The sequence below is a fragment of the Heteronotia binoei genome, chromosome 2 (assembly GCF_032191835.1).
Source record: "Heteronotia binoei isolate CCM8104 ecotype False Entrance Well chromosome 2, APGP_CSIRO_Hbin_v1, whole genome shotgun sequence".
Taxonomy (NCBI): domain Eukaryota; kingdom Metazoa; phylum Chordata; class Lepidosauria; order Squamata; family Gekkonidae; genus Heteronotia; species Heteronotia binoei.
Genome location: NC_083224.1, coordinates 33,878,411 through 33,895,709, shown reverse-complemented (window position 1 = coordinate 33,895,709; position 17,299 = coordinate 33,878,411). Strand labels below are relative to the sequence as shown.

The window sequence follows — 17,299 nt, the reverse complement described above, 5'->3', positions numbered from 1 at the left end:
GAGGTTAAAACTCTATGGTACCTATGCACCATAGAGTTTTTACCTCCCAAATAACTAGAGCATCTGGGAAAACCATAGAGTTTTCCTGGAAATGCCTAAAGCAGCCCTGCATGGGTTGTTGGGGGAGGTTCCCCCCGCTGGCCCAATGTGGGCCGGTGGGTTGGGAACCTCCCAGACAGAAGAACCCCCGCCTGAACCTGGGGATTTACCGCCCTAGATTCCAAATAGGCATCAAGTGATTTTAAGTGCTTCAAACATGGCAGATGAATACAAAGTTCAGTTAGTGTGGAAGGTCTATACTTCGAGTCGTTACTGCTTCCAATGGAAGAAAGGGTACATCACTTTTCTTTAGCCCAGACTTGGGTTTTTTTGTAGAAAAAGCCCAGCAGGAACATATTTGCATATTAGGCCACACCCCCTGACACCAAGCCATCCAGAACTGTGTTGCTGTGTCTTCCTGCTAAAGAAAAAAGCCCTGCTTTCACCTTTTGGACAGGTTTGCAAATAGAAACTTTCTAGAACTAGAATTTTTGTTACTGTGACCTTGGATGTCAGTTAATTGGCGGCCATGTGCTATCCAAGATAGCATCTCATTAGTTCAGGCAATTAGTTGCAACACCTGGAAGAATCTGTCCCATCATGAGAAAAAAAAATAATTCCTTTTCCTGAGATGGCTGTTTTTGGTATGAGATGGATGATGTTTGGTTCAAGTTTTTGCAAGCAGAGTGTGGATAAGAAACAGCGATATAGTATGAGAGACAAGACAATTGTATTTTTCTAGTACAACAATCTTTTTTGCTTCAAAACCATGCGGCCAGACTATGGCTAAGTGAATTCTCGATAGTCTCAGCTCCAAACAGCAGTGTGCTGCTTTGCCTTCTATCCCCCGCAGAACCATCTGTGCAGATAGTAAATGGTGTCGTAGGAGCTGCAGCTATTCCTATTACACGAAATAAAACCACAGCAATTGTGTGACTAAACACTGGTTTAAAGCAGTCTCATTCCAAACAAAGGGAACTGTTACAATCAGTTTGCTAACACGCTGGCTTCGAAATACTGCACATTGGCAAGCTGGTGAAGAGGCTAGACTAGAGCAATGTGTGGGAATGGGTGTTGCTAGTTCAGTTCTAGGCAGGGCTTTTTTTGAACAAGAATGCACAGGAATGGAGTTCTGCCAGACTTGGTGTCAGGGGGTGTGGCCTAATATGCAAATGAATCCCTGCTGGGCATTTTCTACAAAAAAAGCCCTGGTTCAAGCTCTGACTTGGATAACTCAGGCTAGCCTTATTTTATTAGATTTCAGAAGCTAAGTAGTTAGGTGTTTAGAACTTGGGTGGGAGACCACCAAGAAAGGCTAGGGTCCCTTGGCAGAGGCAGGGAATGGCGAACCACCTCTGAACATCTCTTGCCTCAAAAACTGTATAGGGTTGCTATAAGTTGGTGGTGACTTGATGGTGCTTTACACACAGGGACCTGGGTATGGCCTTCAGGCCCAAGATGCTGAAGTAAAGTAAAATTGGCAACTGCCCATCAGGCCCGGTACTGGGTGTTCCAGCGCCCCAGGTCGAAATCTGCACCTCCGCCTCCCTCCTAGTTTTTTTTTTGCCAAGCAAAGCACGCATGGCCCAATGACATCACTGGAAGTGACGTAATTGAGCTGTGCATGCTTAGCCCACCCCTTTGCTTGGCCCTTTCCTGCTTCAAAGGGAGCTGGAAAGACTTCTTCCCAGCTCCCTCTGAAGCAGGAGAGGGCCGGGCACCCCCCTGACCCTTGGTGAGGTCAAAAAGACAGTGGGCGCACTCAGAACCAATGGCTCTGAGCACAGTCACTACCACCCCCCCCCCCGCAAGGTCAAAAAGACAGTGGGCGTGCTCAGAGCCACCGGCTCTGAGTGCGCTCACTGCCAAGCCCCCCTGACTTCGCTGAGGCGGGGGGGGCGTAGCAGTGAGCGCGCTCAGAGCCAGCTGTGTTCCTGAGCTTGCCAAGACTTTCCAAGCCTCAGCAAAGTTGGGAAGTGGCCGTGACGAGAGAGGGGGCACCTTCTTGGCCTACTCCCACGTGCCAGCCCTGCTACCCATTCATCCACATTCCTTGCAGTGGCTCCTAGACCCAGTGTGCCTGCGGTGATTAGGAGGGCCTCTGCTTCTATTGTTTCACAAAACATGCAACTTAGAATTGTTTAGGAGTGCATTCTTATTGAGGGAGCAAAGCTGGGGTATTCTGGATCAGCTCACGAGGTGACTGGATAACATTTTTTCTACACTGATGGTTTTCTTGAATTAATACATGTTTCATAGAATCATAGAACCACAGAGTTGGAGGGGGCCATACAGGCCATCTAGTCCAACCCTTTACTCAATGCAGGATCAGCCTAGACTATAGCATCCCTGCTAAATCCCGGCAACTGGATCGGGGCGGCGTTGCGGTACTGATGCTGTTAGATCTGTCGGCCGCATTTGATACAGTCGACCATCGGCTACTGACGCGCCGCCTCGTCGACATTGGGGTCGAGGGGTTGGCCTTGCAATGGCTTTCCTCCTTTCTCCTAGGTCGGGGACAGAGGGTGGCTATCAGGAGCGAGCGGTCCCGGAGGCGCACACTGGATTGTGGGGTGCCCCAGGGAGCAGTTCTCTCCCCGATGCTGTTTAATATCTATATGCGCCCCCTTGCCCAGATTGCCCGGCGGTTTGGGCTGGGTTGTCATCAATATGCAGATGACACCCAGCTTTATCTATTAATGGATGGCTGGCCCGACCCCGCTCCAGGGAATCTCGACCGGGCATTACAGGCTGTTGCGACATGGCTCAGGCTGAGTGGGCTGAAGTTGAACCCAGCGAAGACAGAGGTCCTATGCGTGGGTCGCGGCGCTCTGGGAAGGGAAATAGCTCTCCCGGCCTTCGATGGTGCGCCATTGAAAGCAGCGCGCCAGGTAAAGAGTCTGGGTGTTTTACTGGAGCCTTCATTATCGATGGAGGCCCAGATAGCAGCCACTGCCAAGTCAGCATTCTTCCATCTGAAGCGGGCAAGGCAGTTGGCCCCTTTCCTTGAGCGCCGGGACCTCGCAACAGTGATCCACGCAACGGTCACCTCAAGACTAGACTACTGTAATGCCCTCTACTTGGGGCTACCTCTGTGCCGGACCCGGAAATTGCAGCTAGTGCAGAACGCGGCGGCCAGGCTGTTGTTGGGACTCCCGAAACGGGAGCATATACGGCCGGGACTACGTGAACTGCACTGGCTGCCGATTATATACCGGGTCCAGTACAAAGTGTTGGTCGTTATCTTTAAAGCCTTATATGGCCAAGGACCTGCCTACCTGAGGGACCGTCTTTCCCCATATGAACCCCAGAGAGCACTGAGGTCAACGGGGAAAAACCTAATGACTATCCCTGGGCCGAAGGAAGTTAAATATCAGAGCACCAGAATACGGGCCTTTTCGATCGCGGCCCCTACCCTATGGAACCGACTCCCCGAGGAGGTGCGGGCCCTGCGGAGCCTTGAACAGTTCCGCAGGGCCTGCAAGACCATCCTTTTTAAATCAGCATATTCGGACTGCTAAGAAAAATGGTAATTAAAGATCCGCCAATGCGGCCTAAAGATCTATACCGCAGTATAATTGTATTTACTAGACTGGTTTTTATTTTAATGTTTTATTGTTCTATATTGTAATTCTAATGTTTTATTTATTATGGTGTGTTTTTATGGATTGTTGTTAGCCGCCCTGAGCCTGCCAAGGTGGGGGAGGGCGGGATATAAATGAAATTAATAAATAAATAATAAAAATAAATGTTTGTCCAGCTGCTGCTTAAAGGCTGCCAGTGAGGGGGAGCTAACTACGTCCCTCAGTAATTGATTCCCCAATTGAACAACTAATTCTGTAAAAAAGTTTTTCCTAATATCCAGCTGGTACTTTCCCACCCTTAGTTTCAGGGCTCCCAAGTTCCAGCTGGGGGCAGGGGATCTCCCGGTTTGGTGGGCCCCAACCTACCAGTAGGGAAGAGACCGCCGGGGGGATCCCCATCCCCAAAAGAGCCTGTCACCATATGGCATGATGATATCACCCAGAAGTGACATATCGCTCCAGGCTCATTGAGCAGGATGCGCTAGGAATTTGGTTGAAACTCTATAGTTTTGTGTGGGGATGCTCTGGCAATTTTGGGGAAATCTCTATGGTATGGAGGACTTGGCAACCCTACTTAGTTTAAATCCATTATTGTGAGTCCTCTCCTCTTCTGCCAACAGGAACAGCTCCCTACCCTGCCCTGCCCTTCTCTAAGTCAGGGGTGGCCAATTGGCCATGCTGGTTGGGGCTGATGGGAGTTGTAGGCAAAAAACATCTGGAGAGCTACCGTTGGCCACCCCTGCTCTAAGTGACAGTCCTTCAAATACTTCAAGAGAGTAATCATGTCCCCCCTCAACTTTCCCTTCTTCAGACTGAACATTCCCAAGTCCCTCAGCCTTTCCTCACAGAGCTTGAATATTTTGATATTTGCATAGATTGTTCTTGTTGATATCCCCCCTGTTTTACAATCCCAGTCCTCTGCATTCTTTTGTCTTACTAGGAATCTTTGCTCTAAGACTGAAATGTTGTTATCATATTTTGTAAGTAGCTTAATGACTGACTGGCATTATCTTATTTTGTAATCTGTTTACCCATTGACTGAAAGTTTTTTAAAATCACGCTTGTAATCCACCTTGAATCCCACTGAGAGTCTTGAGTAAAAATGAAAAGGATATAATAATTTGAAAAGCAACTAAACATCTTCGTGTACAGCAGTGTCTAAGCCTTGTTGTATAATTACCGGAGGTCATGTGATCTTAGACAAATCAGCGAATTACCAATTTCTGAGTACTTCTAAAAATAAGGGAATGTGTTTAAATGGTAAATTCTGTTACTACAACATATGCTGTTTTTAGTTTCATATGGTGGGATAAAAATAATATACAGAAAGTATATAAGAATGTTCCTGTCTTGGGGTGCGGTCACACTCACCATTAAATCCATCTGCAACGCGCCTCTATTATAATCCGCACAACCAATTTTCCGATCAGACAACAGCCAGGCTCCCATTCTATCCATGTGGGTCTCGTCGATCAGAGTGCTCTACCGGACCTCGTTTCATGAAACATCAATCTGCATTAGCGCAGGTGCAGTGATGCCCGTTATCTGCAGCACGTCGCTTTTAAATGGGTCGGATCACTAACAGTTTTGCTAGTCTGTTGGCACTACTTTTCCAGCACGAGCACTACGCATGCAGAAAAAAACCCGGGAATTCATATCAGTTCACATCTACTTTCAAAAGTGAGTTTTGTTTCCGGACATAGGGGCGGGTAAACGATTTATCGAGCCAACATTCGCTCGCTCATTCACTGGCGCAGTGATATCACTTGCAGGGGGCTTTGGGAGGGAAGCGGTGGTGCGCTTCCTACGAGTCGCCAACAATGGAGAGTTCAAACAGAGAAATTCCGCTCGGGAACCGTCAGAAGAATTTTGTTCCGGATTTAAAGCAGTATCAAATTAGTCCGCGCCCCAGTCGTCTCAACGCGGGACTCTAACGAGCTAACCACCATTCGCAGATGCTGACGTTTGGACAACCGCTTAAAATCCGACATGCTTCCAGACTCCACTCATGCCCATAGCGGGATTTTATGAACATCTGACCTCACCCTTGATCTGTCAGATGCTGTCACCACAAAGCCTGTAGTATAATTTACAGTCTCACTCTATCTTTGGAAATCAACCATTCATTATATTTTTATTCCAGCTTTCCTTTAAGGAGCCTAGGGTGGTTTTAGGGTTGCCAGGTCTGGGAGTGGGGTGGGGCTCTGTGATGTAATGACATCATGCGGAAGTAACATCACATTGGGGACACTGTGCGGTGATGCTCTGGTTTGCTTTATGGTAAAACCACACTCAAACCATAGAGTTTTGCCCCGAAACCAGAGTTCCTGTGTGATGTTCCTGAGATGATGATCTTACTTCCATGTGATGTCGTGATCACACTGGGGACATCGCTAGGTGATGTCGCTGTTTGAGGGTGGTAGGCAGAAGCCACCCAGACTCGGGGTTCTCCTACTGGAACCTAGAGAATGGCAATCCTAGGTGGTTTATATGGTTCTCCCCTCTTCCATTTTACCTCCACAATAACCCTGCAACGTAGGCCTGCCTGATAAAGAATGATCATTATTAAGAAGAATTTTATGTACAGTAAGAGTAGTTCAGCAGTGGAATTTGCCTCACTGGGAGTCTTCAAGCAGCAGCTGGACAAACACTTGTCAGGGAAACTTTAGGCTGATGCTGTGTTGAACAGGGGGTAGGATGGCTTGTATGGCCCCTCCCAAATCTATGATTAAGCCACTGTCACCCAGTGTGTCTAGAACTACCAATCTTCACAAGGGGCCTCAAGGTCGCCTGTTCCCCTGCCATAATTTCCCCTGGCTACTTATAGCAGTGGCAGGACACAAAATTTAAAAATGGCCATTGGTTCAATGATGTGGTGAGATTTGTGGAGCAAATCTGCAAGTTCCATCATACCTCACTAGGAATTGTTAAAAACTCTATGGTTTTACCTTGGAGTTTTCAGTGATTCCTAGAGAGGACTGATGTCACTTCCCCCCCTCCAGAAGTGACATCATGCTGTTGATGATGGCTGACCCCTTCATCTGTCCTAGGAACAATCCTATGAGGACTGAAGATTTTCTTGCGGTACAGCTGTTCTCCATACTATAGAGATCAAATTTCCTGGAGGAATTCTGTAGTATCATATTCCTTCTGAGCTCCCTCCCACAAACTCTGCCTTACCCAGCCCCTCCCCCCCAATTCATATCTCCTGGAGTATTCCAACCTGGAACTAGAAACCTTAAAAAGGGGGAGTGCACTTTGGTTAGAGTGCCTCTCACCTAATCCAGAAAGGAAGGCAGGCAGGATATAAATATTTTATGCAGTGTTTTAGTGTGTATCAAATATTTCACCTATACTATCTCCATAATCTTTTTATATACATGTGGGGATGATGCTGAGAGAGTAATGTCTTGCTTGAGAGTTAGGTCGTCAAATGGATTCATGGGTGAGATATGAACCAGATAAAGGCATTATTTCAAAGCTGTAGTCTCATGTTAACTGAAACCATTAACAAGAATAGGGTAACAGTTATGAATACATGGGAAAGAGACCTTGGGCCTTCCTTAACTGAGAAAGACTGGCATGAGGTGTGGACATCATATGCCTTCACCTCAGAGGCATTAAATATTCAAACTGTCTTTCAAAATTTGGTCAGGGTGGTACCTTAGCTCACAAAAGTTGGATCATGTCTGTCTGAAAATATGAAAACAGGTGGGATCTTTTTGTCATTGTTGATGGCAATGCCCAGCCATTAAAAGGTTTTGAAGCAAAGTACTAATGATGATTCCTAAGATCTGTAATATCCCTCTGACCTGGATAGCCCAGGCAAGCCCGATTGTCTCAGATGCTAAGCAGGGTCAACTCTGGCAAGTACTTGGATGGGAGACCTTCTTGGAATATCAGCAGTCGGGAGGTAGAGGTAGGCTTTATTCAGCCACCTCTCTGAATATCCGCCATGCCCCCAGTAGGGACCAGTCCCCAGAGGTCACCATGTCTTCCAAGTATACACACATGCACATATAAATACATTAAAAAAAATAACAATCTGTAATTTAAAGTGAGAGCTAGATCGCAAATGGCTGTTATTGGGTTTACCTTCTCATCAGGATATTGATACACCACTTAAGCTCATTTCAGCTTTATTGGGGATGGCATGTTTGTGTATTGCAACAAACTGGAAGAAGGAAAAACCTCCAACAGGAAACAAAGAGTGAATATAAATGGGCAATTTTTGCAGTGGAGGGTGGTAAGCAGTGGGGTGCCACAGGGCTCAGTATTGGGTCCGATGCTTTTTAACTTGTTCATTAATTACTTGGAGTTTGCAGTAAGCAGTGAAATGGCTAAGTTTGCAGATGACACTAAATCATTCAGGGTTCTGAGAACCAGAGAGGATTGTGAGGCACTCCAAAGCGATCTGTCGAGGCTGGACGAGTGGGCGTCAACATGGCAAATGAGGCTCAACGTGACCAAATGCAAAGTAATGCACATTGGGGCCAAAATCCTCCATAAACTTGGGACCTTAGGGTTATGGAGAAGATCTCTATAATGGTTAACCCTACAGATTCAGGTTCTAAGTCATCTCACCTTTTGGATAATGTGTTTTATTTCTTATTTGGAGGGAATGAAATTTCATAAAGGTGGGGAGATCCCCTCCAAATATGGGTTCCTTTGTGCATGATTGTCACATCTATGGCTTATTTAATAGTGTATTGTATTTATTTGTTTTGAATTTGAATTAAAAACAAAACCAATTCCCCCCCCCAAAACAAACAAACAAACAAACACCCAGACCTTGCATTCATGGCCCACAAGTGTTTTTATTCTTTTAAAAAGCCATTTGGATATCTTGCATTAATTTATCACAATCACTCTGAAAGTGGACATGAAGTTATTTATCCTAAAGGAAATTTGGATTGGCCTTCCATTTCCCACCTAAGAATGTAACACACGAGCATCAGTTGAGGAATAATGGAATGCATTATAGCTAACCATATTTTCCTGAGTGCTCACAGAGAGCAAATTAGTGTTGTACAGGGGACGGAGCACTGCAAAACAGGTGCTCTACCAGTGAGTCAGTGCCAACTCCAAACAGGTATTCGAGATGAAAAATGTCTGGAAAATTATCTCTGTGCTATTGCTGATTCCTCCTTAGTAAACAATGTTTTAATTACAGAGTTTCTGTTTTGTATGCATTTTAGCTGTTTTTAATTTCTTTAATGATGTGAGTGTGCATGTGGGGGCTGATTTTAAAGAGTGATTTTACAATGTACTTTAGCCATCTTGGCGGTCCTTGTAAGGACAGAGAGGCAGGGATTAAATTTTGTAAACAAATAAGTAATCATTAAACATCCCAAGCAAGCAAATGAAGATGGAGTTTCCTGTAGTTCCACGAAAATCAGGCATAGGGCTGTCTACATTTGAAACAGAGAAGTCATTGAAATCAAAAGGGACCGCAGGAAGAGTCCTATCGATCAGGGATGGCTAGAGTTGCCAACTCCAGCTAGCAAACTTCCAGGAGATTTGGGCATGGAGCCTGAGGAGGGTGGACTATGGGGAGTGTACGGAGCTTAGCAGAGATGAGATGCCATACAGCCCACCCTCCAAAGCAGCCATTTCTTCCAGGGAAACTGATTTCTGCAGACTGGAGATCAGTTGTTATTTACAAAATCTCCAGGCTCCATCTGGAAGTTGGCAACCTTAGCCCCCAGATGGGACCCTAACTGATATCAGGAGGAGGTGGAGACCAATTGTATTTTGTAGGACTCTGAAAAAGTTGTCTGTTAGCTTTAGGATTAGAATGTGATGATTAAGATTACAGGTTGGGTGATACCTGGAGATTTTGGGGATGGAGCCAGTGGATGGAAGGGTTTATTGAGGGAAGAAATTTCAGTGCCATAGAATCTATCTTCTAAAGTGGCCATTTCCCTCAGGTGAACTGATATCTGTTGCCTGGAGATCAGTCATAATAGCAGGAGATCTCCAACCATCTTGAGGTTGGCCACCCTAAACCATGGTCTTCTTCAGACAGCCTGCAAAAAGCAGATTAGTCAGTTCTGTGTGCATGCAGCTACAATATAAACTGGAGCAATGGAAGAAGAGAAGGGATTTTTTAAACTCTTCAGGCTGTTTTCAATACGCAAAATCAGGCCCTCTATTCTGTAATTAGCCTTTTAAAGGAGGAAAAATACAGTCTTTAGAAAGATATGTCCCCCCTACCTTCCTTTACAGCACAGGGAGAAAAGCCAAGCAGGACTTCAGGGGATAAATCTCTTTTGTCCCTTTCTGCATGGCGCCGTTCTAAATTACAGCTATTTGCATGCACAATTTCCCCCCTAGAGATTGATGGAGACCTGAGAGGTTTAAAAAAAAAAACTTAAAAAAAAGCAAGAGTGAAAAAAAACTTGTCTTGAGCCCTGATTTTTGGGTACCTGAGCTGACCCAAGAGCACTGGTTGTATGAGACAGCTGACAGCTCAACACATGCATTCCCCTGTGTAAAGCTCAGGTAGCACCATTCTACATTTAAATAACAAAACAAAAAAACAACACCTTTAAATCAGGGGTGGCCAAACTTGCTTAACGTAAAGGCCACATGGAACAAACATCAGATGTTTGAGAACCACAAGACATGAACATCAAATATTTGAGAGCAGGAAGGAAGGAAGGAAGGAAGGAAGGAAGGAAAGAAGGAAGGAAGGAAGGAAATTAGATGGAGGGAGAGGTGGAAAGAAAGCAACTTTAACATCAAATGCATTTTCCAAGCCACCAGCTGGCTTAGTTTGGAGAAGTGATTTAAAGAGACAAATGCCTTCCCCATGCTGATCAAAGAGGTGGTGGGGGCTTTGAGAGCCATACAATATGTCTGAAAGAACCACACGTGGCTCCCGATCCGCAGTTTGGCCACCCCTGCTCTAAATTATGGTTGCCAGTCCGCATGTGGGTGCCTGAAGTCCTCCTGGAATTATAACTGACCTCCAGACTACGGGTGTTTTTAAATCCAGTTTGATCCAGAGTTTTAGAGTCTTCAAATCGCCTGCCATTGTTCCACTTTAATTATTTTCCTTTTACATTTAAGCATTTCAATTTTTTTTTGGGGGGGGGGGTATCTCTGATCAGAGGGCAGCCGGAATACCAGTGCTTAGTTAAATGTATACGATTGCTTGGAAATCATGTCAACGCTGCAAAAACAATACAAATTAAACTCACTAGATAAGGCAAGCAATGATATGTAAAAAATTCAAGTGCTGTCACTTCTCATACAAATTACTGCACCTTGTGGTGGCTTTTGGAGGAGTCTTTTAAAACACATGAAAACTTCTACAATATAAGTTTGAAACGCCTGTAGAGAAAAGACCACATCAAAATAGGCTTCCCAATCCCCAGATCCCAGCAGAGGATCCCCCGTTTGTACAGGCTTCCCCCCGCTGCAGCCAGCTGGCCTATGGGAGAAGCCCCGTCCCTACAGTCATCATGTCGTTTTAGAGCTCCTGCAGGTTTAGAAACCTGCAAACACCCCCAATGTCAGTTTTTAAAATGTGTGCCTTTAAGGCTGAGCAGGAAGCAGGAAACAGGAAGGGCTTCATGGGAAAGGATCAGTAACAGTTTAGTCGGAGAACGGCCCCTCCCTTTCTTTTGCTTTCGTTTTCAGAGCAAGTAAAGTTCTGCAGGAACAAGACCCAGTAAGTATTTGTGTGTGTGTGAGAGAGAGAGGGAGGGGGCAGGGGATTCCCTGGTTTGGAGACCCTCCCTCTGCTTTAGAAAGTGTGGTGGGGGGAGGAAAATGTCTACTGGACACTTTATTATCCCTATGGAGAACAATTCCCATAGGGAATAATGGGTAATTGATCCGCGGGTATTGGGGGCTCGGGGGGGGTATCTTTTGAGGTAGAGGCACTAAATTTTTAGTATAGCATCTAGTGCCTCTCCCCCAAAATACCCAAGTTTCAAAACGATTGGACCAGGGGGTCGAATTCTATGAGCCCCAAAAGATGGTGCCCCTATCCTTCATTTTTTCCTATGGAAGAAAGGCATTTAAAAAGGTGTGCTGTCCCTTTAAATGTGATGGCCAAAACTCCCTTGGAGTTCAATTGCTGTTCCTTGTTCCTGGCTCCACCCCCAATGTCTCCCCAAAGTCCCCAGATATTTCTTGAATTGGACTTGGCAATCCTAGATCAAAACTAGTGTGGAGAAAAACGTTGCAGCAGCAGCTCCAAAACTCATCACAGCAAAACAAATATAGATGCTTCGGACAGCAACAATGCAAAACAATTGTGCGAAGGTTAGGTAATGTAAAAGGTGAGTTTCCAATGTGGTGATAGAGAGTCGCAAACTGCCAGTGTAAAAACACCCTACATAGATTGGTTCTTCTGGAGGAAATGATAGTTTAAGCTTAAGCAGGGCTTTTTTTGAGCAGGAACGCACAGAAACACAGTTCCGGTTGGCTTAGTGTCAGGGGGTGTGGCCTAATATGTAAATGAATTCCTGCCAGGCTTTTTCTACAAAAAAGTGCTGTGTGAAACAATGGTGACATCAGGAGGAGTGGCCTAATATGCAAATTAGTTCCTGCTGGGCTTTGTGTACCAAAAAAGCCCTGAGTTTAAGAAGTCAGATTCATCCCATCTTCAATGATCTCCCTCCCCTCTCTACACTCTTTTCTTTTTAGGCACATCCCCCCGAATCTCCAGAATTGCCCAAACTAGACTTGTCAACCATACTCCAAATAATAAGAAAACCACAAAATTGATAGCTTTTGGCCTGCAAATTGTTGTATGTATAAAACATAGAAAAGAATGTATTTTAAAATTATTGTTGGAAGTACTCAAGTCAGGGAGAAAATAAAAAATTATGTGTGTTCTGTTTTCAGATTTATCAGAGATGTTGGCTGGTTTTCAAGAAAGCATCAAGCAAAGGGCCGAAAAGGATAGAGAAATTTTCAGATGAGCGCGCGGCTTACTTCCGATGTTATCACAAGGTAAGGAGAGTTTTGGTATACTCAAGATTGCAACCTCAGTCTGATTGAAAGGAGGACTAAATTCTTCCTTGGATCCAGTGGGAATTAGGTAGTTAGATTTTGGCATGTGCATTTTATTATTTGCAGGAAATGAACTCTGTTTCAAAATGTTTAAACACAGTGTTTTGATATTTCAGATGTTGATGTTTCAAACCAGTTTAAGAATTGTTTTCAGAACGGATTCTAGTGGCAACATGGTACAACCCGCCTAGAGTTGACAATCTAAAACTGGTAGTCCCAATCCAGAGATATGTACAGGCAACAAGGTACTGCATAAATTTGTCAAGACAGCGGCGATATCAGTACTTGGGGGCTCCCCGTGGGAGATGAAGCTTATAATTCCAAATTTCATCACAAAATAGAATAATTAATATTCCCACATGGCCTAAGGAATGCTAATGGGAATCACATTGGTCAGATGTTGAACCACACCTAAACTATGCTCACGCATCTTAATTCAGTGTCGGGAACTGCACTGGTAACCAAGAACATATAATGGGATGCAAACTTGTACAAGAGGTACCTTTGTAGCACATGTAGATCCCAAATTTGCTGAGTCCAGATTCAGAACCTGTTTCCATGCGGGTACTCCAAACAAAGTGAACTTTTTACCCATCATGGAGGCAAATTTCACGTGTGTCGTGTTTCATGCTCAGTTATCAATATTAATTAGAAGATATCACCTTATTTATAGTAGACGCCGTAATTTTTCAAAGAGATGAAAGCACAATACATCCTGGGGAAATGCATAATGGTAAACAGATGATAATTTTCATTTTTCTTATCAATGTTCTTGCAGCTGACTTTGATGTGTCAGGAAGCAGCTTAGCCGTTAACATTTCCCTCAGTTTATCACACATTTGTTTTGAACAAATATCTCACCCAGGCTTCTAAGCTATCTGATTGCTCACCTAAGGCAGTGTTCCATAAGGTGTAACATTTTCAATACAGTTGTCAAAAGGGGGAACTTTATTCATTGCTCCTCCAGCCATGGTCCTTGGGCTTCTTCTGGTGGAAGGAGAGACTAAGGAACAGGCAAGAGACTAAAGAGAAGTATAGACAGGTAGATGAAAAGTTCAGACCTCTCAGGATGAGAGTGTGATGAACATGAGCAACAGTTGTTTAAGTTTCTGCAGAGAGGAGAGGCTACACCAGAACCCCAGGAGGGAAGGGATATACTGGCAAAAGCCAGCGTGGTGTAGTGGTTAGCATTGGATTTATGGACTAGGATCTGGGAGACCCAGGTTCAAACCCCACTCTCCCATGGAAACTTGCTGGTTGACCTTGGGCCAGCTAACAGATTCTCAGTATAACCTGCCTCAGAAGGTCATAGTGAGGAGAAAATGGAGGACTGGAGTAGGATGTAAGCTGCTTCATGTTCCCCCTGGAGATATACATGAAGTAAATAAATAAATTGCTGTACATTATGGCTTTAGGACTTGGGAAGTGAACTATATCATGAAGGCCAAATAGCGAGGAGTGCTTAGTAGGCCTGAGATCCACAAAGTTCTATGTTTATTTAGTTATTTATTTTATTATATTTATATCCTGCCCTCCCTTATTAGCCCTTCTACATGTGATCTCTCTAGGGTTGCCAGGTCCAGATCAAGAAATATCTGGGGACTTTGGGTACGGAGCCAGGAGACTTTTTTTGGTGGGGAGTGGATCCAGGAGCAAGGGTGTGACAAGCACAATTGAATTCCAAAGGGAGTTCCAGCCATCACCTTTAAAGGGACTGCAAACCTTTTAAATGCTTTCCCTCCATTTGGAAATAATGAAGGATAGGGGCACCTTCATTTGGGGCTAATAGAATTGGACCGCCTGGTCCAATCATTTTGAAACTTGGGGGATGTTTTGAGGAGAGGCACCAGATTCTATGCTGAAAATTTGGTGCCTCTACCTTAAAAAAAACAGCCCTCCCAAGCCCCTGATGCCCATGGATTGATTCACTGTTATACCCTGTGGGAACTGGTCTCCATAGGGAATAATGGAATGTCCAGCAGACATTCCCCCTCCCATTTTCTAATGACCCTGAAGCAAAGGGAGGGCCTCCAAATTGGGGATCCCCTGCCCCCAAATGGAGATTGGCAACCCTTTGAACTGTGAACTAGCTGCACGTGGATGGAGAACAGGCATAATCAACTTAGCTCCACCTTCTGCCTCTCCTAAGTAGACTCTCCCTCTTCCATAGGCACAATGCTCATATGTCAGCAATCACATGGAGGTAGGGGGCAGGACAAGCACACTCATGCTCATTTCCCCTTTCCTTGTATCCGGTTAATATGCAGAAAGATCTTATGTACAAGGGCAGAGTGTATTTGTGTGAGGCTGGGCCTGGAAGGTGAGGAGAGATGTTTGCTAATGTAATATTTTGCCTAGTTTTTGTAGCTTAATGTAGGCAAGGAGACAACACAAGGCAGGGTTCTTAACATCAGGCTGTATTCTCCTCTCTCTCTTATAACTAGGGTTGCCAGGTCTGTGTTGGAAGATACCTGGAGTCTACAGTAGGAGAGCAAGGTTTGAGTCTAGACTAGTAAATTTGACAAAAGGAGACGTTGAATCTTGAAAGTTTATATCTTGGAAGTGTTGTTGGTCTTTAAGGGGCTACTGGACTGGATTGTTTTTTTTAAAAAAAAATCTGTTCCCAAGTTACTTAGGATCTTATTAGTTGATCAATAAGAACAAAATTTATTAAATTTTGAAACCTAATCACAAACTCACAAATGCAGGGCTTTTTTTTTTTTAGCAGGAATGCACAGGGATGCAGTTCAGGCTAGCTTGGTGTCAGGGGTGTGTGGTCTTATATGCAAGTAAGTTCCTGCTGGTCTTTTTCCTACAAAAAAGGCCTGCGTGAAACAATGGTGATGCCAGGGGGTGTGGCCTGATGTGCAAATGAGTTCCTGCTGGGCTTTTTCTACAAAAAACTCCGCCCTGCAATGCATCACTAAATTGAAGGAATGGCATGTCGCGGTTGGAGAACACCTGAGCTGATGAAATAATTTCTTCAACATCCTTGCCAAAGCAGCCATGAAGCCTTCTGAATGTTTCGAAGCACTCGAGGATCATGTTCTGATTTCACTGTGCCTGAGAAGGTACATGTGTAATTCCCTCTGGCATGGCGATACCAATAATAGATCCTTTCCGTTTTTAATCCTTGCCGGTAATAGCTGAATATATTTGAAAAGTAGGCTTTAAGCAATGCACGCAGCCTCCAAGCACAAAGCTGTGCCTTTGGTGGCGGATCTGTTCTTATGTGGTTTTGAGAGGCGTTTAGGGGAATGAACCTCAGGGGAATAGTGACTTTGAGGCTTCTTAATCTATGTGCTCCAAGCTGTATCTCTCTGATGCATAATTTATACAGGCCTGGTCATAGAGTCCTGGGGTTATTAGCCACCCACGTCATTTCTAGAAATAGAAATTTGTGGGGAATGATATGAGCCTTTTTTTCCTCCAATAGTCATGAAATGAGACTAACCCTCCCCCCAAAAAAACCTCTTCCTTTTCCCTCTTTTGATTTCCTGCAGGGATTGTGTAAGCTATATATTTAGAGAGGTTTAATTTCAGCTCTATGCAGAAGGTGTGTCATCTGTAATGATACTGAGCTGACAAATTATTGATGCAAATCTTAGGTCTCTTTTTCTTTTCTTCTGATTGGAGTAATGCAAAAAGTATAAGCAGTATATCCAGGATAAGCACTATGTCCCTGATGGATGGGGGAATTAGGACCCAAATAGAAGATGAGAATTTTTAAAAGTACTCTCTCACAATCAGCTGCCTTCTACTGAATCAGACCATTGGTCCATCAAGCTCAGTGTTGTCTACTCAGACTGGCAGCAGATCTCCTGAGTTTCAGGTGGAGAGTCTTTCACACCACCTACAATGTGATCTCTTTAACTGGAGAAGGCAGGGATTAAACCTTGAACTTTCTACATGACAAGCAGATGCTGTACCACTGATCCACAGCCTGTCCTTTTCTCCTAAAAGGGCCTTATTTCCCCCCATACACAGATATGCTTGAAACAAACCAGGCCTCTGCAACTGCAGCTCTGAAGCTACCCATTAAATCTCAGTGGTGGGACATCCATCCTGCATGTATTTTGTTTGAAAGTTCTGTTAGGATTGCCAGGTCCATGTTGGAAAATACCTGGAGACTTTGGGGATGGATCTGAGGGAGGGGTGGGGTTTGGGGAGGGGAGGGTCATCAGCATGGTACAAAGCCTGCATTTACAACCGATCTCCAGCTGGCAGAGATCAGCTCCCCTAGAGAAAATTACAGATGCAGTGTTCTTCTCTCCTCCAAGCAATCTTTTCACCACTCAATATCCATAGGGCCACAGCATCTAATAATGCTCCACCCAAACTACAGACTTTCAAACTGCATTTCTTGAGCCTTTTGGTGCCATTTTGAAATCTTACTAGAGACTTTCTGTCCCGTTGGTCCATTGAGTGTTCTATGCGCAGTCTTTGGAAGCGCTGACAAAGAATCTTTTGGGTTTTGCAGCTTTTTGCAATTTATTGATGCATCAGAAACACTTTGATATTTTTTTCTGAGCTTTTGCCTTTGGTTGAGATATGTGGCTGGAGCCCCCTATGCTAGAGGAGCATTCGAAGCAGGAATAATCAAGTCGACCTCCTGTTCATTGGGACTCCTTTGATGGAATTGTGAA

General features: G+C 44.6%; 1 protein-coding gene across 2 annotated transcripts in view; it reads left to right on the top strand.

Annotated features, from left to right (window-relative positions):
* Positions 1–17,299, top strand: part of DOK5 (docking protein 5) — a 118,867-nt gene that overhangs the window by 66,910 nt on the left and 34,658 nt on the right. For both annotated transcript variants that reach the window (XM_060230770.1, XM_060230771.1), the window contains exon 2: positions 12,486–12,593. In XM_060230770.1, the coding sequence (XP_060086753.1) occupies positions 12,486–12,593 (108 nt within the window). The remainder of the gene's footprint in view (positions 1–12,485; positions 12,594–17,299) is intronic.